This window comes from Pleuronectes platessa, chromosome 17 (genome assembly GCF_947347685.1).
Source record: "Pleuronectes platessa chromosome 17, fPlePla1.1, whole genome shotgun sequence".
NCBI lineage: Eukaryota > Metazoa > Chordata > Actinopteri > Pleuronectiformes > Pleuronectidae > Pleuronectes > Pleuronectes platessa.
In genome coordinates, this window is record NC_070642.1 from 9,517,845 (window position 1) to 9,541,592 (window position 23,748).

The 23,748-nt window shown below is 39.0% G+C and overlaps 2 protein-coding genes across 4 annotated transcripts in view; one reads left to right on the top strand and one right to left on the bottom strand.

Annotated features, from left to right (window-relative positions):
* atad2b (ATPase family AAA domain containing 2B) overlaps positions 1–23,748 on the top strand; it is a 77,505-nt gene that overhangs the window by 45,019 nt on the left and 8,738 nt on the right. For all 3 annotated transcript variants that reach the window (XR_008342177.1, XM_053445100.1, XM_053445101.1), the window contains 2 exons: positions 1,297–1,418; positions 21,668–21,796. Coding sequence is in view for 2 of the 3 variants with exons in the window: in XM_053445100.1 (XP_053301075.1) it covers positions 1,297–1,418; positions 21,668–21,796 (251 nt within the window). In the remaining variant the exon portion in view is untranslated. The remainder of the gene's footprint in view (positions 1–1,296; positions 1,419–21,667; positions 21,797–23,748) is intronic.
* Positions 8,485–9,611, bottom strand: LOC128460073 (interferon a3-like). The gene is made up of 5 exons (XM_053445104.1): positions 9,480–9,611; positions 9,324–9,401; positions 8,949–9,098; positions 8,705–8,788; positions 8,485–8,583 (listed from the first exon to the last, which is right to left on the bottom strand). Exons 1-5 carry the CDS (start codon positions 9,609–9,611, stop codon positions 8,485–8,487), a joined length of 543 nt encoding a protein of 180 aa, XP_053301079.1.

Consider the following 23,748-nt stretch of genomic DNA (forward strand, 5'->3'; position numbering starts at 1 on the left):
TACTTATTCCGTCGTCTGACAGCAAAACTGAAAAACATGCAAATGTATTAGAGTTTATTAAATCTATAAAAATGCATGTTTATGTCAACACAGAATAAGAAGAGTGGCAAACAGATAAAAGGCTAAAACGAGCTGACATCATGCAGAATGCAAATATGATGTTATTATGTCATGAATATGCTAATTTTTGTATTGCGTCATGTAGTGACAGTAAGTGTCTTCGTGAGCAGCCTTCAACAGCTTTCCGTTGTCAAGTTGTTTAGAGCAGTTCCATTAATTAGTTGTTCATTTTACACATTGACCATTGATACACTGTTCAGCCATACAGTGATAGGATTTTACCTGTTAATGTCCCATCCAATCTTACCGAGGTAAGAGGGTTGGTCAGTTTTCACACATTCAGACAACGTTTTGACCCCACATGTAACTAGGATCATCATCCAGCTTCTCTGACTTTCACGTGGTGTAGCTATTTAAAATGGAGAATACAACATGAATAATGTAACATAAGTTATACAGAATATAAAAATGCTATCCCTTGCCTTATCAAATGATGTATTTCAATAGAGAAACTCCTGTAGCTTGAAATGTATGTTTATAAATGCCACACCCTTGTGATACGTTTCCTCGATGGTGTTCGTCTATGAAGATTCACAGCACATTTCTCCATCTTTGAACAGCCACATATATTCAGTTTCTCTGCCACGAGCCAATATGTCCCTTTTTCTAGTGTGTAGTGTTCAAGTCAGACACAAACCAATATGTTTGTATTTGATCACCAGCCTGGTTGGTTTGTGATGGGCAGAGGCCAAGCTGGAAAGCCGAAGTAATGATGCTGCTGCTTAGAATATGGAGAAGCCATCAGAGGATGACAAAATCACCCGACCGCAGAGCACAAACAAACTCTGGCTCCTCAAACAACAACTCAGCTGCTCCGCCTCCTCGCTCCCTTGCTGAGCCAGCCCTTTTGTTCCCGTCAAAAAAATGTCCAGAACACTGTTATAAATGGACAGGAAAGAGGCCAGATGTGAAATATTGTGCTCGCAGTAGCTGGTAGTAGCTTCAAATAGACTTTCTTTCTCGTACCCTAGTTTTGCATTAATCTTGTGGCCATGGCAGCTGGGATTTATTTTCATAAAACAGTCCAGTTTGTGCTTTCGAATGTTTCATGAGAAAAACTAATTGAGCTCTGAAATTTAGCTCTCCCATTAATTTGAAAGTTGCTTTAATTCATAAAACTGCATTCCCTCTCAGTTCACCTTCCTTCCATTAATCATCCCTTCGATGTCTTCACAGGAGGTTCCAAAGTAGGGAAATACAAGAGGAGCCCATCAGAGCAGCTGAAGGAATCTTTGGAAACGCCTGAAGAGGAGCCACAACCAGTCCCTCCGGTCGTGGTTGACCACCAGCAACTTACGGTAAAATGTTTTTTTTTTTTTTAGATTGGTATTATCCCTAAGTGGTGTAACGGTGCTTTGAAATTGTCAGTTTGTGATTTTTGTTTTCCCAGCATGTTTGCAGTACAAACAAAAGAATACAAAGGCGTGGATGAGGACGGGTGTATCCCATTCCGCACTTCAATTTCAGGGTGCCACTGTCATGTTATCTGGCTCATAGTTAAACAGTCGTGACTTAGTGGGGTGCTTTAATAAACCAGAGCCATTTTGTTATTAGTGGCACCTGTGCTTTTAAAATGAGAGGCGAATGCAAGAATGAGTTATCCAAATTGTAAACTGTACCCTCACAGCTATAAAAAGTTAGTATATCAGAATAATATTTCTTGGATTCTCAGAAAAATGGTAAGTGCTCAGAGACTGGGGGCCTGAAAGAAATTCACACGGTAAAATGTTTCTTTTTGTAGACGCTGTATCTGGTATTTGAGGTGATTTTTAAATGTGGAAGCTCTTAAAACCAATTTTCGAGTGTTTTACTAACCGCTTAGCATTAATTTACTAAATGTGTGCACTCCTGTTTGAGAAGAAGTTGCATCAGGTCTTAATTTGGTCAATGTAAATTCCTACTTCAGCTGGATGTTTGCCCCTTTAAAGTGCATTCCCTTCATATGAAAATTGTGAATCTTATTTTTTTTTGTGCAGTGTGATAGATAGCAATTTATATTTAAAGTTCCTCTCAAACGGTGTGTGGTAAAGACCTAGAGGTTTTCAACCTGATTGTTGTTCATCTTCCACTGACTTTTCATTCCCCGGTTGTAACAAACGTTGACGTTCCATATTTTTGATTAAAACTCGACCCACGACAGAGCTTGAAGGCTCAAACCTCAGGGAACCACCTTCAGTGGTGCACAAATAATGATCACAGAAAAACCCCATCCCCACTCCTAAACATAATCTAAACTCGAGCCAAGATTTTTCCTTTTCAAACCGCACTCCCTTGTCACCATCTTTCTTTATTCTACACACATATCATTGTAATTCAGACCATGAAGGATTTAACATCTGGGCTGATTCAGTATTATGGTGTCACTGTAAATCTGAGAATTTACAGGTAGTGTGATCTGCCAGCCCCCCACTTAAAACTCTGGATTATGTCGGAGTGAGCCCATGTTGTAATACAGCAGGGGATCCTCACTGTGAGTGATGTACTGTGTTGACGAAGTATTTAACACATGACAGATGCAAAACTGAAAGAGACACAAAATATACAAATGGCTGATAAGGGCAGACACTGGTTTGCATGTGCTGTAAACTAAAACATGTGATCTCCACGGTGGAATTAATACGTTACCTTACCTCCTGCCTCGGCATGCTGCACCACCCCCCTCGCCTGAAGTCTCTGGAAATGTCTGTGTTGTTGTGAATACATCTGAGAGTGGAGAATGTCCTGCTGCGTTGTTCTCACATGGAGAAAGTCCTGACCCAATTGTGAAGACGTTCTCCGGAGTCATTATCTAAAAGTAGCTTGAATATTTGTGGTCACTTCTTATGACTGTTTTTTCATCTTATAGAATTTGTGTTAATGTGTTACAGAGAATATTGCAACACATTTCCAAAAATGTATAAATAAATAATTTTGCAGAAGAACTTATGCAGCTATAGACTCAGAATACTCAGAAGTTACAGTGCAGCCAAATATGAATAAACTTTTTTTTTAATATAAAGAATTAAAGAACCTTAAAAATCATGATAAAGGGCCCTGAAATCCAACAGTGAGATTAGACAGCACTAGAATATAGACTAATTGATGCTGCAGAACCAGCTGTGGTGAGCTGTCAAAGTTTTGCAACTGACTAATTACGCTGTGATTATGGAAAAGAGGCGCTATCATCTAAAACTGTTACCAATATGCTTTTGTTTTTCTCTCCTTTGAGTTCACATGGGTGCTTGTTTAAATGTTGTCACCAGTGTGGTTGAAGAGCTTTCTTGAGTGGTTTCTCCTCCCTTCTGTAAAAGAAGCAGCTGTTGTTAATTTCAATGCTGGAAATTAGTCACTTATTGCTTCCCATGGGTTGGTAAATCACATTTTGTGCACAGACATCTAATAGGGGGGTGGTGTGAAAATGGCATCGACGATCACACTTGGCGTGGTCCCATTTTGAAGGGGAAGCATTCGTGTTCTCATCAGTGAGCCGGCAGCGAGCTCTTGCAAGAAGCCAGAGCCGCTCTCTAATTTTCTTGCATTGCATACCTGGTCACGGGCACTGGCTCCTGAGTTGTATGGTTTGCTGTCAATCCATAATTTTGTGGTTTCCAAATATAGAAGAGCAGATATCGTGATTCATCGTGACTTTGAACATGATGCCCCAAGGAAAAAAAATAGAGGCAATCTCCTACTGACAATGAAAGGAGTCAATCGCCTCTTTTAGAAGGTTTCCGACATTTCAAAAAAATCTGCGTATACTGGCCAGTTTTGGTTTAAGAGATTTTAGAAGTCCACCATTTTTTGACGGAGGCATGCAGTAGATTCATTGAAAGCTTTGAGGCATTTAATGTATGGAGGGTTGGGAAACTCAATCATGGATGAACAGCCTTAAGCTTCCGGATCCATAGGTCTCTCTGGGGCTGACGCTGTCACACTGCCCCTCTCAGAGGGCTGACTCTTAAACTTCTGAGGCTTATCCTGCCTTTCCATTCACCCTATAGTTATGCCACTGTCTCTCCCCATTTTCCAACTATCACATTTTTGTATCCCTGCTATCCAGAGATCGAGCGAGCCAATTACGATGTCAGGCGATTTTCACATTCCTAAATCAATAGGTATTGTTCATACAACAGCTGAATGAAATATGGTTATGACTCAAACATGAGTCTCTGTCCGCCTCACTAGGTCTACCAACTTATCCCAGGATGTGTTCCAAGTAACAGAGAGCATGTGAAGCAGCTCTGTCGTACTTTGCACAGTCACGCCAGGGTCCCACCTAATACCCCAAGTGTAAATTGGAGTCTCGGCTCAGTGGAATCCCTTGACAGCACTCGTCACCAGTCGGGTAGGGGGGCCTTTTTTTTAAGGCGTTCTGTGTAGTGTAATTGGTGTAAAAGAAGGGTTCCTCTGACAGGCTCTCACTTCTGTCCTCCATACTACATAGTGATATGCCATCAATCCATTATATAGTGGCATTTACCCATGTCCGATGGGGATGAACGAGATGGCAAGGTAGGTCTTCTCTTGCCGAATCTAACTCCACTCTTCCAAATTGATTGACAAGTTTTTCAGTTGGCTTGAATCTTAGTGCTTCAACCGGCTGCCCCTATGAACAGCCACACACAGCACTAATCTGGGGGTTTATTTGTTAGAAGGGGGAAGAATAGAGATATCTTAAAGAAACAGATCGTGAAAAGAGGGGACTGTGAATAATTGCTTTTTCATCCCAGGCTTACTGAACAAATTGAATTTCCGTTGTGTAGGATGAGAGTCACCATTTAAGCAGATATTTGCTGGCAGAGCCGGGACTGGCACGATGCCTGATGTGGGCTAGGGCCCGCAGTGAGTGTTGTACTGTTCCTTTTCCTTTTCCTTCAGTCATATGCATTGATTGTAGAGGGCTCATTACTCCTGACTTTTAACTTGATGGAGGAGGCTCTGAAATCTCTCCGGAATTAAATACTATCAGAGTTTGTTCCCAGACCCTACAATCAAAGCCTGTAGGACAGAGATGTTATTATTTCAGTATTCACATTCCGTCCTTCAGAGCCATGACACAGTCATTTGCTCTCTTAGCAAAATCAAGTTCTGTTATTGCCAGTTTCACTGAGATGATGCTTGATGCCGTCTAAAACAAAATGAATTCCTCGGCATGAATAAGCAGGTCCTGAAGCTCGTTTCTATCACTGCTCCAAAATGTCTCTCATTCTCAGCTGTTTTCTTTCATCAATAATCCGACACTCATCCACAGATGGGCTGGGAGAAGTAGTGCTGACGATTGCGAATGGAATTCCGTAACATGAAATCCAATCTGGTCCGGCAATTTTTCCTCCATTTTACGAAAAACGCATAGATTATCATCTGCGCTGCGATTTTCTTTAGCAGCTGCCTAGAAAGAGCTAGTGTTTCTTGTTTCTGGCATGGTATGAAATATCTTTGGCTTGACGCTTAGCTATTACAGCATGTCAGGATTTACTGTTTTAGAGAAGCCTGTCGACAGAAATGGCCTCATTTCAGTTTGTCACCGTCCTTCGTTTTAGTTCTAATAACAGTGGGGGCCCCTCGGGCGAAGTAGCCACGCCACATGTCACTTCGAAAGAGAACAGCTTAATAGTAGTGCTGAACAAGCCTTTGATTGTCAATAAAGTAGAAAGCATTTGAAGTGCTTCTTTTATTTTCATTCATTGTCACTGATGGCCTTGACAGTGCAGCGATTTGCATGTAATTGCGCTTGCATAGCTCTGCCTCTTTGCCGGGCATGTTGGGACTAGTTGTGTCAATAGAGCAGACAACATACAAATTTCCATTTTCTTCATGTTCTATATGAGTTTGCCTTTTTGTCAAACCTTTAGGGTGATTCATTTTGCCCATTTTAAGTGCTCACACCTCATGTATCCCACATAACCCTGAGTTTATATTTTATATATATATATATATCTCAATGTGTTTTGTAGTTATTATTAAATGCTTAGCTTCTCTCTTGTCAACCTTGGCAGTGGTGATAGAAGCCAGCAGTGTTGGTCTTCCAATGAAAGCAAACATTTCATTGCATTGGTGCTCCTAGAGCCCACGTTTTACGTGCGCAGATGAAGCAGCATGAGTGTGAGGAGAAGAGCTGAGACTGGAGCTCAGGAAATCTAAGCACATATTTGAATGCGAGTACAGAGTTTTAATTTGAATGATTTTGCTATTACATTTGTTAGTTAACAGCCAAGGTGAGAATATATGTCAGGGTGAAATAAAAACATAACAAGTAGGAAATATCAGCAAACACATATCATTCTGACAAGTTTGAGTGTCTTACATTTGCTTTCAAATATCGATTAAAACTGTCGATAATTTAAAATGAAGATCATGTTAATAGATTAAAAGCCCCATTACTTGACTGCTCAAAAATCCCTTGAGAGAATTTTTACTGTAGAGTTTTAAGCAGACAACTTATTGTCATGATGCAATTGTTATGTGGTCTGAAATGTTTAGTGCCTGGTCACCGGATCTCAGTGTTTAACAGTCTCCATAACACATACACTAGTTGCTCTACGCATGTAAAGGACATTGCATTGATTAACCTTTATTGCCCTTGAGGGTTACTCTGTGTTTAACCATACCTGGTCAATAGCCAATCCTCTTCAAACCCTTGAACTTCTCTTAAACTTTTCCTTTATTGGATTTTTTGCCTCTATCACATTTATTTTAAATGCGTTATCTCTGTTTCGGGTAACTTTGCAGGTGTGCTTGTGATTATTTGTTTCAAGTCAGGGCTAGAATTTCTCTCCTATTATTACTTGGTGATATTGGATCTCTGCTGTCTTGAACTTATACAATATTAAATTAATGCTCTATCCTCCAAAACTTTTTTCCCCTGTCAAATTGGAAAAATTCAGTAAAATTAATTTAGACGAGTAAAGGTAGCTTCATTTTTTTTTTTTTTTTTTACATCTCTCATTATTCATTATTGTCACCTTGATCTCGTACTTATCTACAGCCGCCTACAAGCTCATCCTCTGAAGGTATTTCTTTCATATTTTATGAGTTCCTCCACACTTCCCTATTGGGTTGTTGGAAACTGTAACCATAGCACTATTTTATCAAGGGGGGAAAAAACACCATGGATCAGCCTCAATGTCTTCATAAGATTAGTGGCAAATAGTGAGAGATGAGACTGTGCCACATTGTCCTATTGGAGGATAATTATTGTCAGACAGGGATGGATTTATTCTATAATATATAGAGTATCATTGTCTCGAGCTATTTTACAAAAAACACACTTACATAATATCATGATAGCAGAGCTGGGTATAATGTCGAACAATTACTTCTATAATTTGCCATTGCTGGATAACACCAGAATGGTTAAGATTGATAAGGTAGTTAAGTCAGTATGTGGCACACTTCCCTCTGTTGCAGTTACTAATGACACTATGTTCTCTGTAATCCTTATACAAAATGTTTCCAGAAAGGTTCAATCCCAGATAAATCCCCATTTTATTATAGGTAACAGAATATTAATTTGATCCCCTTTTAATTTCATATAGTAATGTTTAATTTTTACCTTCTCAGAGATTCGATCTGCCTTTTCAACTTATGTCGGAGCCTTTAAAGACCAGTGAAAAAATTGATGTGATCCTGAACTTTAACTTGACTGACTGTGTTTAATATCCTCAATTAATAGGGATGCAAGTCAAATGAACTATAAGCTCCTGTTCCAGTTTAATATTTAAAATGCATAATCAGTGCTAATAAACCTTTAGACAATTTAGACACTAAAATATTAGCAACTGCTTCAACATGTTGCCACACATATACAACTATAGCCCTTAGAGCCCCTAACCCCTAATACTGATGTATTATCAAGGGATCATTATGGATGTAATAATGTGTGTAGTAATTATTGTAAAAAAAATTTTGATAGAGGATTTTTGGTGTCCAACTTTTTCTCCCTATTGTCATTTTCTTTCCACAAATGCAAAGTTAACAAAAAAAAAAAAAAACACACATAACCAAGTCAAGAGAAATAAAGGAGAAATAAAATAACAGACGGGACCCTCTTGTTTCTAATTTGAACAACCTTCATATTTTTACACTGCATGGTCTTTACTGAATAAGTGAACTCTATATTGAGTAATGTATATTAGTAATACATGAAGAAATCTGTATCGTCTTTGTTGATGCAAGTGGAATAAAAACAATCACTTTTCTATTTGGTGGGAGAATACATGTTTTTATTGGATATGACATGTAGGAAATGTATATTGCAATTTCCTGAATGGGAAAACAAACATTCAATCAATTAATAAATAGACAAAGCTCTCTATAAATAATAAATTAATGAATAAATAAATAAATAAATAAATAAATGAAATTAATTAATCTGATGGAGAGGTTCTAGTTGATGTTGAGTAGAGATGAAATCAGCAGGTCTGATCTCATAAGATGTGTTTTGATTTCCTTCCTGATCAGCTCCCAGGATTCAGCACTGTAGTCCTACACACAAGAATGTTTTCATTAGATAGATAGATAGATAGATGGGTAGATAGATGCTGTAGGTAGATGGGAAGGATAAGGCAGAAGGTAGGTAGGTAACTGGGTGGGTTGGTAGACTTACCATTTGTTTCAGGACTTGGTTTGACAGTCTCTCGAAATACCTGTGCAGCTTCTTGTTGTTCTTCTTGTGGCTGTGGCCCACCATCTAAATGATTAAAAGAAAATAAGCTTCGATGAGATAAAAAAATCTCCATTAGTGTCACCATTGAGCCGCTGATCACTTCAGTCAACAGGACTTGGAGCAACACAAATAAGTACATCTAAACAAAATGAGTGAGTCTGTGTTCAGCCACCCTGACACGTACACAGGAGTGAAGGCCGTCAGCCTGCTGGGTCACAATATTGAGAAAGTCATCCACTCGTTTCTCCTCCCATGATGCAGAGCTGTAATCCTTCTCAAACAGGTTAGCCACCCCCTTCAGAACCTTAACTGTAAATCCAAGTTTGTCCTCAGCCTGTAGGAATGAAAAACCAGATGAAACAAAGAAATCAGAAGGGGAAGAAAAAGAAGATTCAAAGGAAGAAGATAAATCAGAGGAAGACAAAAAATAAGTTTCCAAAACTGATGATAATGATAGGAAATATTACTATACACACTTTTCTCTGAAAACCATTCCTCATGTTTAAGAATAGCAAATCAAATATGTTTCTTATTCACTGCAGGTATTTATTTTACTCACTGAGGCTTTTGACGCCTGGCTGTACAGATCTTCAGGGAAGGCCACAGTCAGTTCAATGGTGTTGGTGGAATTATGAACCTGCATCAGACATATCATGAGTTATCTCATTCAGATATTTAAATGACTTTAAAACATGATGCAAACAAGTTCACTCACCATCATATCTAGTAGATTCAAAGAGTTCTCGCTGTACTGTTTGAATTTATTATCCATCCATCTGCAGCTCATCGCTGAGCCTGCACTGTAGAGACAGAGGCAAAGGCAAACGAGGAAGATCCTGTTAAGCATCTTTAAAAACCAGGTAGATGTTGACTTTGTATAGAGCAGATTCAGGTGTCTCCTGGTGATTGTGTTGGAGCTGACCTGCAGAGCCTCATTTATAGCAGGACACACATCTTTCATTTTCCTGACATAAACTGTCTGGGAAACCGTGTGGCTTTCATATGTTAGACAGTTCAAAGTAAAACCTCAACATCCTTTACGGGCGTAACGTCAAATATTTTATTTTTAAACTATGAAAACTGATGCAAACTTTATTCAATAATAAAAAAAGAAAAATCACAGCTCACCCTGTATACATATTTAAAATGTTCCCATATAGTATTACCATGAAATGTATTGAATAGAAGAAAAAAGCATATATACGATATTTTATATATATCTATACACACTATTGTTACATTATTTGGTGATTTTAAAGGCTAAGAAGAATATTTCTACATGGCTCTTATAATTGTATTGGAATTGCATCATTGTCTCTGTGTGGATTCATAACCTTCATTGATAAATCTGGAGGTGTCATTGTGTCCATTAGGCGTGGTATAGGGAAGTTCCATGAAAGAGAAAATGAAAGTGTCTGTGGTTGCGGCACTGTGACGCTCATTCAAGAGAATGCGTCTGTGACATTTCACCTTGTTTAAACCAGAAAAACAGGGCTGCTCATACGTCAGAACCAGACAAGGGGATTCTCCTTCACATTTTAGTTGCCTGATTTCAGTTTTTATTTTTACATTTTTAATGATTTTCAATGCATTTCTTTTTTATATTTTTAAGTAATTTCTTTTTGTGTTTTTTCACACGTCTTAAACAATAAATTTATTATTGCATTTTAGTCAGTCTACATCACTAAGCTTTATTCTATTGTATTTTGAATTAATACAACATAAGGCTTTACCCAAGAGGTCAAAGTTGAATCCGTTGGATTTTCACTACCATATGACATTTGTTCTTAAAAAGATGCAGCTTGTCTTATCTCAGAGGCATGGAGGTATTAAAGTAGTTGGTGATAATTTATCTCAATAGTTCACCCAGAAATGAAAATTCACTCATTATCTTGGACACCTATCTAACTAGAATTGACTAGTATAATTATGATTAGTACCGAAAACAAACAAAAACAACACAGATATTCATTGACTCTTAAAATCCTGGTATGTGTCTTTGTTTGTGCACATTTTCTCATGTCTATCTGCAAAGGTCAGAGTATGTAGTGGTAAGTTGTTGAAACTGGCTCTGTCAGAGCTGCATGATGTACTACTACTAACTAAAAAAGTTAGCAACCTATATGAGACACCTGGAGTCCTGATCGTCTCATGAACTGTGACCTGAGCAGTTGCACTCGGGCCAGACCTGCACAGTGTAGTCTTGGCACTCAGAATGATTAACGGTCACAGCTGATGCCATCTACGAGAGGGACGGACATACAAAAAAAAGACCCTGCGCACTGGTCTGAGCTCTTGGTTTTAGTATTGTGTTGGAAATCCTGTGAGCTGCTGTAAGATGTGTCTGGAGACCTAGATGTCTGAAGTGGAAGCATTTTATAGATGCTTGAAGAGAGATGAGCAATACAAGGTAATGCTGTTTAATGCCACTCAATTCTGAATATCCTCACATAACACAGACTCACTTTATTGCAGTACTTGGAGGCCATTTGCAGAAAAGACAATGAGACTTTAAGGTGCTGGCTGTCAATCTTGGCTGTTGAAGTGTGTTCTGGGAACTCTGGCTGTCCTATCTCTAGTGTCTGTACCGTAATTTTGGTTACCATGGTAACTGCTGATGGAGAATTGGGCAAATGCATCTTAACAGCTATGCCAAAGATACATAATGGACTTATTTTGATTAGGGCTGGGGGAACGCGTCATAAGGAAGGTGGCTGCACTCAGTCAAAGCATGGAAAAAATCGCCCACAAGCATAGGTCACCAATTGTCCCAGAAGCAGCTCTATATAGAACCAGACTGTTATTCGATTATTAAACCGTTTCTACATGTGATATGTTGTTATAAATTAAAATAAATATAAAAAGAAAAATAAGAAATCGGGGGGGGGGGGGGGGAACTTCAACTACATCTTTTTATTGCTTTTGTTAAAAAATTAAGCACTTATCTGCCTTTTTTGATAAACTGCTAATCTTGAATTTAAACAGTGTTGATATCCTTCCAGAAAGTTACCTGAATTTTACTTTGATTTAAAAATAAAAAATCGATAGGTGCAACCCTAATTTTGATTGACTTCAATGTGACATGTATGGAGCAGCATGGTCTAATACTTCATAGAAACTTAAAGACCTTTTATATGATTGGGAAAATACAATATAAGTAAATATTCCTTCATAGGTTTGTGGAGGAGCCAAGGAATCGAGTGTACAGTGTTTGGATTCTTTTCAGTCTCTCCCTGCTTGAGAATCAACACTAGCTAACAGCTGTATATTCACTATATGAATTGGTGAGCAAACTTCCACTTTCTGTCCTCTCTCTGCTCGCAGTGATAATTTGAGTGTATGTGTGTACTTAGTTAAAGCATCTGTCACTTGAACTCAATGTGTCTTGTGTTGGCTATAAAAATTAAGATGCATCATATTTTAGTTTTGAATTTGCCAAGGAAAATAAATCCCTGATTCTAAGTTTTATGACTGAAATACACGCTAGGGAAAATTGTTGGGACTGGCCTTTCGGTTCAGTACGCACGTGTACCGAACTTATGCAGCGTGTCTTCATGCGTAACTTATTATTACTATTACTACTTATTATTATTAGAGAATGAAGACCCTCCCTCAAGTCTGCTATGTCAGAAATCTTCAGTTTCACAGTTACGATAATGTTGGGCGGACAAAGACAAGTGGGCCGTACAAAAGCTGTTTGCAGACATTGCACAAATGCCATCGGACATGTAGCTGGTAGCACATTGAACATTCCAACTTATTTGAAACGGCATCACTAGAGTGATGTCCCACTAACATTGGGAATAACACTAACATTAATTAGAAAAAAAACCAGCTCCCCCGCAGCATTAAAGCTGCCGATTGCAAATAATTCAGACCGTGTCATAAGTGTATTTATAGCAGCGGACATGTGACCGTTCTCTGTTGTTGAGAACTCTGGGTTCAAACACACACTGAAAGTAAACAAGCCACGTCTCGAAGTTCCCTCTCGTCTGCTTTTCAGCTGGCAAGTCACGTCATACGAGCCCTTTATGAAACCTGTCCCTAACGTGAGAGCGTTCTCCACAGCGGAGACATTGTTTGTACCAGCAGGGCCACCTCTGCAAACAATGTGGTGGTAGTTAATTATTTGAGAAAAAAAATGCATAATAATAATTAATAATCATACAATACAATAACTGTGCAGTTTAAGTAGTCATTTTGTACATGCTGCGCCTTAATGGATATTCGTTTGTACCATTTTTATTTCTTTGTTTGAGAGTGCTTATTTTGTTGTTTTACATTTGTAAAAAAGACTTGGGTAGGTGATACAGCCATAGTTTTCTGTTCCTTGTTTCTACTGTACCTAAAATGTACCGGACCCTCACCTCCTAGCTGAGGTATGTTAATACACACGTTAGACAGTTTTATATGCAAGGAGACCACACTGTTGCTCACAATTTAAATTCACCTTCTGAGAAATGATTCATGCCACATTGGTGGTTATCTAATGTAACTAAATCATCAACAATCAAGTCAACGTGAATCCATTCTGGTCTTCAATTTAAAATCAAATAAATCTGTGTCGATATCCAGCCTTTGTTATGGCCTAGTCCTGCTTTAGTTTATAGCCTGTCCAGGAAACTGGCCCTTAATCTCTATTCATTTTATCAATGTGGTCTGACTGGGTCTCTGCTGCAGGTGTGCTTTTACTGGAAAATATATTTTGATTATGAACATTTCTGAATCAATGATATACTTAGTGACCTAGGATTAACTTGAGGTGAATACTGAACTACATGGAGCTGTTAATTTACATCCATCTTCGCATCTTAATTATGCCAATTATTATTAAAACCACAAACACATAAGCAATACCATTTATAATTTATTAAATCATCCAAATTAATATAGTTCTGACGCAAATATCCTTCCTCCTCTGTAATGACCTAAACAGAATTCAAAGCTATTAAATGGCTCGGCATGTTCCACTGGTTTTAATGTTGGAAGTAAAGCCAGGCCCTGCATATTTTAGATGAGATGTCAACCAAAGCAGGATTTTACATACCAAGCTGAAAAGGGGTAGAGCATTTCTTTTAACTGTGCTGGGACCATGGTCATATTTTTGTCATGATTGTCCCTGACCCTTGCAGCACTATCAATATTGCATTACCTGTGTGACCAAATGCCCTGTAAGCCACATTATTTGTCAATGACTTGATATTTTACCATCCACATCTCGCTATACTAGCCCCACTGCCAGCATCTATCCCCTAGGAAGCCATACATGGTAACGAGCAAACTAGAATCATGTATTATTAATTATTTTCTTCAGTTAAAACAGGAAGAAGGGCTTGGATTGTTCTGTTAGAGGCCGATATCGAGGGCTTAACAGTGTCTCCTGTGACAAAGAATGTTTGGCTTCAAATCCCTGTGCCCCCCCCCTTGCTGCTGTGTAACACGTTTCTCTCGCTCATTACTGAGAAAGGCTTTTCATATACATTCAGCGGCATACATGCACGCATGCACAAAGCTAGTGAAGCATCTCTCAGTGATCAAAGAATAAGAATAGTACATAATAGAATAATAAATTCACTGCTCCACAGAAAAAAGTTTGGCACATTTAATTAGCACGCTGCAATATTTTCACAGTGCAATAAACATTTTGTATGTAATTTAGTTGCATATTGCGGGGTCGACTTCTTTAACATAACACAAATAGAAAATCTTGTTTTTCCCTGACTAAAGTTGCTTTTAGACAAGACCCAACTTTAGATATTGCCCTGAAAGTATCTGAAGAGGATTCCTGTGAGTATGCAAATGTCTGAGTCAGATGCTCCGAACTTTATCCGCCAGCCCTCCTAGACTAAAAACTGAGTGAGCCCACGTGAGAATGCAGCAGGATATTATCAGAACAATTCACCACCAGCGAGTGGGCGTGTTGAACAAATTATACAATATCAGGATCAAGAAGAGTTGCTATTCTGTAAGAAGATATCATCTTGAAAAGACAATGAGACAGTCTCTATATGCTCTTATCAAAAACGTGTGATTTCCGCAATAGAATTGTTATGTCGTGTCTCTCATCCTGCATGATCTACCCTGATGCCATCCCTCACCTGCATGATCTTGATATTTTATTATTGTTGTGAACGTGTCTACCCAGGACAATATCCTGCTGCGTTCCTCATATGTAAAAAACTGAGTTCATGTCTGAAAATTGCTTTATAGTGATCAAGATTCTCAGGTGTCGGCAACTAGCACAGCTTGCAGACTGCGTTAGGTGTCATTTATTAATTTCTTAATATAATATGTACTCTGTAACACACATTAACCTTGTAGATTGATAAAGCTGTTCATATATAGCTTTCATCATAAGTGTAGGCTCTCTATGATCTTTGCCTGGTCCGCAGTTATATCGGGTTGATTATGTGACGAGAATCAGCATTTCATCCAATTCAGGGGTCAGGGGTTAAATAGCAGCGCTGCAACACTGCGTGACGAATGTCTCTTGTTATTGTGCCCAGTCTCCAGCCTGTATCCAGTTGCATTAATCACTTCTGTTTTATTATATTTTTCAGTATTAATTACCTTTCTATAATGTTTTTTTTATTGGACTAGCATAGCATTAGGATTTTGTTAAATGCAATTTAAATATTGAAATGCTCCCATCAGAATTCTTTAGACGCAAAGATAAATCCAGTTTTAGTGTTGCATTAAATCCTGTAAGTTAACACCCTGAAAGACTCCCTTTATGATCAAATCCTCTCGCAGGCAGAATTTAACCACTGACCATCTCCATACTCCATCTGTGGTCTTAACAAACATGGGGATAGATAGAGATGTGAGTGACGATGGAGAGGGGGAAGATGGAGCAGGGACTTTAGAGTGGGTGAGGTTAAATGGTCCAAGTCAGTAGCACTCTTTAATGCTTGGGATTACTGCCCTTTTGTGTGCAGTGGGCTCACTCAATCACTGAGTTTGTGTAAGACACACTCGCTCCATTTAGCCCACACTGTTGCACACATCCTGATCAAGCTGACAAAGGCCGGGAACTACATGGCCACAATCTGCTGGCTAACAGTAAGAGGAGAATAAATTGAGGGGATAAAGAAAGAGGGAATAGGGAATGAAACACACAAAGAGGAAGCAAAAGAGAAGACACGCATTGGACACAAAGTCAGAGCAGCGTTTTCTGAAAAAATGGGGTTGAAGAAGAGGTGAGTCGCGGCTCTATAAAACATTGAAATGGGCTGGATGTGAGAAAATGCACTATAAAGAAAAGAAGGTGCACTATAAAGTGGTGAAATGCACTGAAAGCAAGAGATAGAAACCATGAAAAATAGAAAGCAGTAGCAGTTAGATGAAAGGAAGACAAGAGCAGTGCCTCGCAGAGAATTCCACATTATTACACACATGCGAGATGGGTTGTAATGATGCTTATTAAAGCTTTTATGCATGTATTGTTAAAATTGGTATCTCACCGTGATGTGCTCCATTTGGTCCTCTTTTTATGAGTTCTCAGAGCTGGCTCGAAACTAGGAAGTCCCTTGATATTAGACCCGAGTCACTGTATATAAAGCAAACAAATAAAATATGCCCACAACAGAGCAGCTGAGTCTGCTTTCTGAAGGCAGCCTTGATGAACATTATCACTTTGCATTAATTCTGAATATTAGAGAGTCTTCTTCTGTATGCACTTTTTATTCATCAAGGGACCCAACGTTAATAGATTGGCCAGGTTGAGCTTTTTATTTCATAGGCATATTACCGGTGAATCCTGCTCGACAGCCAGATTAGGTTATGAAAGTGTGAATATTTGAAAGGCATTATCTGCTCAAAGTCATGTTTCCAGTCTCTTGAGTTCAGAAAGCTAAGAACCCTCTGGAGGTCAGGCTGGTGAAGCACAGAAAATGAACCTGATTTCAGTGACACAATACAAGAGAGATTTGAAAAGCTTTCTTCTTTCCTATTGATATTCCATGTAGGGGTTTGCATCGGAAGGGTGATGTATGCCCTGTGTAGGCTGTATATACTCCAATCAGGCAGTTCTACGATTTGAATGTTGTAATAATGCCATTTCACAATGACTTCATCCTGATATGACTCATACCATATGATAACCAATAATTGGTTCATCTAAATGAGCTCTGTCTAAGGTTATTGGTTGCAAAAACAATTATTTATCAATTAAATACTACATTATGTGACATAATATGCAGACACCATATTCCGACCATCTGATCATTTATAACTATTTTTTCTATAAAAGCTTGAAGCCGGCTATAGTCAACAGGATGCTGAGAAACCTATATCCTTAACCAAGGAAGAACTCAAGAATGCGGACCTCTAAAAAAGAGTTTCCCTTGTCGCCCAAGTACTTGTTCTGTCCAGATTGTTGTGGGTAGATAAAAGCAATCATGCAGCAATATCCAGAGTTTTTGCTGTTTCTTTATGTGACCCATGGTAAGGATGAAACACTTAAGCTGCTTTCATACATGCACTACACTCTGCGGTTCCTCCTTATTTCATAAAGTCCTGTGGCCTGATGAAATTCCACTGATTGAACTTTTTGTCGGCAATTAGAAAAAGTTTGTTTGGGGGAAAAGGTGCAGAATTCCCTGAAAAGAGCTCCACCTGTCAAGCACAGGGGTGGATCGATCGTGCTTTGGGCTAGTGTTGCAGCCAGTGGCATGGTGAACATTTCACTGATAGAGGGGAAGAAAGTATTCAAGTAAATACCAGCAAGTTCTGAAAGCAGACATTGCACAGTCTGTAAAAAATATGAAGATGAAAAGAGGATGGTTTATACCAGTGATTTTCAACCCGTGTGCCGCGGCACACTAGTGTGCCGTGAGAGAGCGTCAGGTGTGCCGTGGGAAATTATCTAATATCTAGTGTTGCACCAAAGTATCGGCCGAACATCGGTAGCGGCAGATATTCGCCTCGTTTACCGACATCTGCACATCGGTAATAAACTTGACTTTCGCAGATATCATTGGTATTTGTGGTTAAACCGCTGGGCACATGCCGCGGCTGCAGAAGCAGTCGCTCCGTCGCCCTCCTCTCCACGCCGCCGGAGGCTCAGTGTGCGGAACGCCTCAACGTTTTTTTGGTGGGCGGTGTCCGTCGGCGGTGCGGAAGGCGGGGAGCGGTTGGTGGGGACCGGGTACGGCGGTTGGCGGCAGCGACTCTGGACGCCCGCGGTCCCTTCTCACGGATCACCTCAGCTACGGCGCCCGCTGGGAACCCTCTGTTCGCGCGGGGGGGCCTTCCGGCGGTGCGTCTCGGCTGGCGCCTTGCACCTGACTGAACTGGTGCGGACCAGGGAAATCCGACTGTTTAATTAAAACAAAGCATTGCGAAGGCCCACGGTGGGTGTTGACGCGATGTGATTTCTGCCCAGTGCTCTGAATGTCAAAGTGAAGAAATTCAATGAAGAATAAACGAAGGTAAACGGCGGGAGTAACTATTGGCACTCAAAACAGGTCAATCTGTTTTAAATTATCCTTGTGGTATTTTGACCAAAATATGTTACAGACATTTCATTAAGACCCAAAGGAACCATATCATGTGATAAAATGGTTATAATGTCTCCGTTAAATAAAGTTTAGTTAAATCAAAGATTGTTTCATAAATCTGATTCAATTTGTGCTCATTAAAGATAAGAGTAATAAAGAGCTGAAATAATTTAAAATAGTGCTTTTTAATACACTTAGAAACTACATTACTAACTATATGTATTATATGTACTGTGTTAGGCCATAGAGTGTAATTTTGGTTGGTGGTGTGCCCCAGGATTTTGTAAATGTAAAAAATGTGCCGCGGCTCAAAAAAGGTTGAAAATCACTGGTTTATACAACAGGATAGTAATCCTCAAAATACCTTTAAATCCACAATGGACAACCCCTAAAGAGGCAAAAGCTGAAGGTTTTGCCATGATCTTCAAAGTCCTCTTACCTAAACATCATTGCTCAAAAGCAGAGCATGAAAGTTGGCCCGAGAATATCACAGCACTGAAAGTCTTTTGCAAGAAAGAATAGATGAAAATCCCCCAAACAATTAAATTAAAGACTCTAGGCTGCTACAAAAAGTGCTCACAAGCTTTCATTTTGGCCAAAAGTTATTTAACACTTACCACCAAAGGTGCCCAAACTTTAGTTTCTGTCCCTTTTGTCTTAAAATTGTAAAATAAGGAATCAAAGTAGTCTTGCATAAATGGGATGGTGCACCGAAAAATGAAAATTCACTTATCTTCTCACCACTATACCAGTGGGTGAAGCGTTTGAGTCCAAAAAACACTTAAAAACATAATAAAACAAAAGAAAAAAAACACAACATGCCTCCATATGGCTCCTGTGGTGTCATCAAAGTGTCTGCAAGCCCCGGCATTCATATTCAACTCGAAGATCTACACCAAGTTTGAAAAACGATCACCATTTAAATCACTTGTATTGGATTTGGCTGCAACACTGTTTACCCCTGAAACTCAAAAAGTGTTTTATGTTTTAAACACTTCACCCATCCTTCCATCGGCATGGTGGTGAGTAGATAATAAGTGAAGTTTCATTTTTTCGTTGAACTATCTCTTTAAAGACAAGTTTCATCTTTATCTTTTGGAAACCGGGTCATGTTTGACTTGATTAGCTATTCCCCGCAGCAGAAAGTTTGACCTGGTGCCACTCTATATTCATAATGTTTACAGTGTCACATTGCAAGAGATGAATTAGCCTGTCCATGATATTTATGTAGAGCGCTTTGGGCAGGCAGCTGAATTGCTAACAGTAACAGTGGATCCCAAGGGCAACCCGTGTTTTAAATTCCGTTCCTTGACTCCATCAGAGGCGTTTGTGTGCTGCAAAGTAAAAGCGTCCTTTCAAAGTGAAGTACTGCTCTTAAAAGTCAAGGATCTGGTCTTGAGTAAAGTCTGTCTTGGGATTAAGTTTTTACTGAAGTTTTTTTTTGTTGATGTGAGGGCTCAGCGTGAGGTCTTAATGAAGACAACTGTTCTGTCATTTAAACAGAAAATCACAGTCAGATAGAGCATAGCGATTAATACAATGCTAACCTCTTTGCCTCTGTAATTTTTCTTTGGCTCACTATAATTATCTCTCAGACGTTGGCTGATGAGAGGCTTTGACAAACGCACACGTCTTATTAATCTTGACATTGCCTTGGTGTTATGTGTTTAAAACGTGGTCACTATTCCCTCTCACACGTGCACACGCATACACCATTTAATTTCTACTGAGGTTTCTCTGTTTGCCTTGAGTCTGTGATGGTAACTTTAATTATTGTGGCCATGCGCTCTCTGTCCATGCATTCCGATGAGCCCCCTTTTTAAATAGACACACACACTCACACTCACACTCACACACAGGTCAATTAATAGGGATTTCGACTGTCCAGAATGTTTTAATTAAAGTTGCAGTGAAATGTAAACTTGGTTCTAATTATGATTTGCTTTAATTAGCTGTCACTCTAATCTTAATTGCTTTTGAATACAGCGGACCTCCAAATTCTTCATCTCCATGCACCAACGTCAGTGCTTAGCTTGTGTGCCTGGTTATTCAGCGCTGTCTGTTGTTTGGTTACGACTCCATTCACATGATGAACCTTATTAGTCATAGCTTTGTTGCGATCTTTCTATTATTGATGATAGCTGTGTTTCTTCATATTGAGTATTGATATCATGTTAATAATACACACCATGAAAACGTTATGTAAATAATCCAGTCCCTCTTAAATATATTTGAGTTTATCTCTGTTGTATTGCAGTTACCGTCTGTTTCACACTCCATACTAGGTATAAGTTATTTTTTGATTATTAGTTTGGCTGCCCTTGTTGAGAAAAGCTTTCTCTCCCAGGGTCGGCGCAATGAATAGAAACAGCAGTTTATGGCTTGCAGCACTTTCTCTTTCTCAATTCACTTGACATTCACTTGGCCGGAGGTTTTATTTACAGCCATGAAAAGTGGAAAGCTAGCGGACTAAGAAATCTCCCTTTTCTGTCTTTCTATGATCTCCTCTGTTTTAGCATCAGTGGGGCACCTAAACACAAACAGTGCAGTCAGAAAGCTCTGGGTGTGTGCGTCTCACTGTTGGTTTTATTTATAAGAGATACAGACACAAAACTATAGCAGTGTGGAATGTAAAATTAATTTAAATGTACTACTATTTGAATAATGATAATATTTTTGATTAATGGGAAAACAAGGCAGATATGTTCACGAAATTTAGATTTAATATATTTTATTCCTTTGGCCATCATTGGTCATCAATTCCGTCTATCCTCACAATCCTAGTGTTACTATTGTCACATAAAGTGGGGAGACAAGTCTGGATAAAGTGCCGATTGAAGGTTTTATTGGAAAATAAACAACACAACTACTCACAAAAGGCATTGAAGTGTGGAGAAACTGCACCGGCAGTGAATGGAATGTGTGGACGAATGAGAAATGTGTACGCTACTGTTGAATGCAGAAAAATGAACAAACACACAACACACTTAAAACATGGAGAGATGTGGAGCCTAGGAGAAGATTGAACATGACTATGAGATCAGAGTAGTATTTACAACCTCTGTGATGATCTATGGTGTCACCACATTACTTTACTTACCCACTTTGACTGTAGCCTCCTGTTGTAAATGGCTATTTGATCCACCGCAGAGATGTCAGGAGGGGTCGCAATATGTCGTTTAAAACAAAGTTTAAACTGATACACAATGAAAGTTGCATTATAATTGACTGAAAGCATTATTATTATTTTTCCAAATTTCTATTGGTATTATTATTGTTAAACCTTGGAGCCAAGACAATCAAGTAGAGGAAATCAGATATTGTGTGGGCTCTAATTAGTAAGGAATGTGTTAATACTTGTGTCTTACTGATGTATTTTATCTTTTTTTGTCATTCCCTGCAGGTGCTACTGGATATGGTGGTGAAGAAGAGCACTGGCTACACCGTAGAGCAGCTGGAGAGACTGTACTCCGTTCTCAGCCAGTGTATCTACAAGTACCGCAGAGAGTACGACAAGACCCAGCTACTGGAGGTCAGTGACGGAGAGAACTCTGTGTCAGCCTTTATAAACGGTCTTTAACTATCTGACCTATTTCAGAGTAGGAAATACATTCAGTTAAAGTTGATCACAAAGTGTCCGTACCCAGAAAGCATGCACTGATTTATATATATATTAGTTCAATCTAAGTTGAGTTAACATGAATTATGTAGGAAATTAAACTAGTCCGCTACTGCCATCATGCTCACCATTAATTTAACCACAGTTCAACTTGAACCCCATTTTACTAGTTGCTTCCCATAGGGTTTCTTATCCTACTGTCATGGTATAGTGTAGAAAGTATGTCACTATTTTTATACTATTATTATTATTACTACTAATACTATTACTACTACATCTTAAATCTCAATGGACAGTGACATATCCAAGATGTCGGGATGATGTGGTGTCTGACTTGACAGATTTATTATTATATTCAGTTACAAATTACTATTATTATAACTGTAATTAATGGTGATTGTCATTGTGTTTTAATTTGCTTATTATATTCTCCATTAATTAATTGATCGTCTGGTTTTTAAACCTCATTGAAAATTATGATGGGGGGGCTCTCAATGAACATGTGAATAAGGCAAATTTTGTTGCAAATGAATATGAGTCCCTGGGGCATCTTTTGTGTGCAATACAAATGAAATTATAATTAAATAGTTCTGCAAGGTTAGGAAACCAATGATCTGGCGAATGCAGCCTTGTTTTTTAAATTTGTCCTGCAGATTTGACCTCGAGTAACTCTGTTAAAGAAACGTGCTGAATGATGCTGAGGCATGTTTGAGCAACCTTTAAACATTCATTGAAGTAACATTATTAACATTTTATGGTGGAAAAAAATGAATGCAGCAAATAAAATCTGGAAAGTGTTTGAAATAGAATATATACCTCATTTGGGAGCTTTGGTTTAGACATCCAAAGAGTTTAGAGACGGGCTGAAATGGGGACTAGCATCTGGAAGTGACGAGCATCGTAACAAACCACAACTAGGTGCAAGTGGAGTCGGGCAGAAAGGGTATATATCCAGAAGAGTTCAGGGTTTAGTTGTATTTAAGTTCTCTTTGTTTGTGTTCTTGTTCTTGTTGCGCTACAATAGAATCTAATGAGGACAGCGGGGACTTGTAATTGATTGCATTCAGTCGTTGAAATCTACAGCGATTAAGAAAGTCAGGAGCTGGAATCCCAAACAGTTCTTAAAAGAATCTTTGATTCCACACAATGCTCCAGTTAGGCTTCATTATAATCTGTAATTTAGCTTATTTTATGGAAAAGGGAAAACTACCATTTCATGTTTCAAACATTCTGAATGTAAACATCGAAATAAATCATAAAAAGATTAAGATTGAGATGCAAAGGTTTTATTTAATAGTTCTTATCAATACAATTCAGCCTGTATGTCTGCAGGAATAACCACACTTAAGCATACATTGCTTTTAATCTGATTAATCATAGAAAAATAATTAGAGGTTTTTAATTGCTGTCGCATAGTAGCTGTTTTTCAAGGTCAGTGATTGTAAAAAAAAGTGTTGGTTAAGCACTCTGAGCGTGGTGACTGCCATTTTGGAAAATACAGTAAACTCTGTGCATATGGTGAGTAAGGATCAACAAAATACCCTCAGTACGAGGTCTTTTCTTTTCTATATTCATTTGTAATCTCTCTTGACAATGATCCATACAGAAATAGCTGCTGTCTATTTTCCCAGAAACCCATCTGGTCATCTGCTGCTGCTGTAGGATGTCAGTGCAGACAGCAGGCCAGGAATGGCAGTGTCCTGGTGCCGGTAGCCAGAGCCTGGCTGTCAGGATGTCAGAGAGAGAGAGAGAGAGAGAGAGAGAAAGAGAGAGAGAGAGCAGTCAGCCAGGTGCCGCCTGTCTACAGGCCGGCTGGTGGTGGAGGGGAGAGGGTGCACGTCTGGGTTTGTCTCATACTGCCAGCC

What these genes read in the sequence shown, in the direction of transcription:
- LOC128460073 (XM_053445104.1), bottom strand. Translation starts at nt 9,611, where the DNA reads ATGCTTAACAGGATCTTCCTCGTTTGCCTTTGCCTCTGTCTCTACAGT. An exon ending in TGAATCTACTAGATATGATG is followed by an intron (nt 9,402 to 9,479) that starts GTGAGTGAACTT and finishes TGTCTGATGCAG; the next exon opens with GTTCATAATTCCACCAACAC. An exon ending in CTGACGGCCTTCACTCCTGT is followed by an intron (nt 8,789 to 8,948) that starts GTACGTGTCAGG and finishes TTAATCATTTAG; the next exon opens with ATGGTGGGCCACAGCCACAA.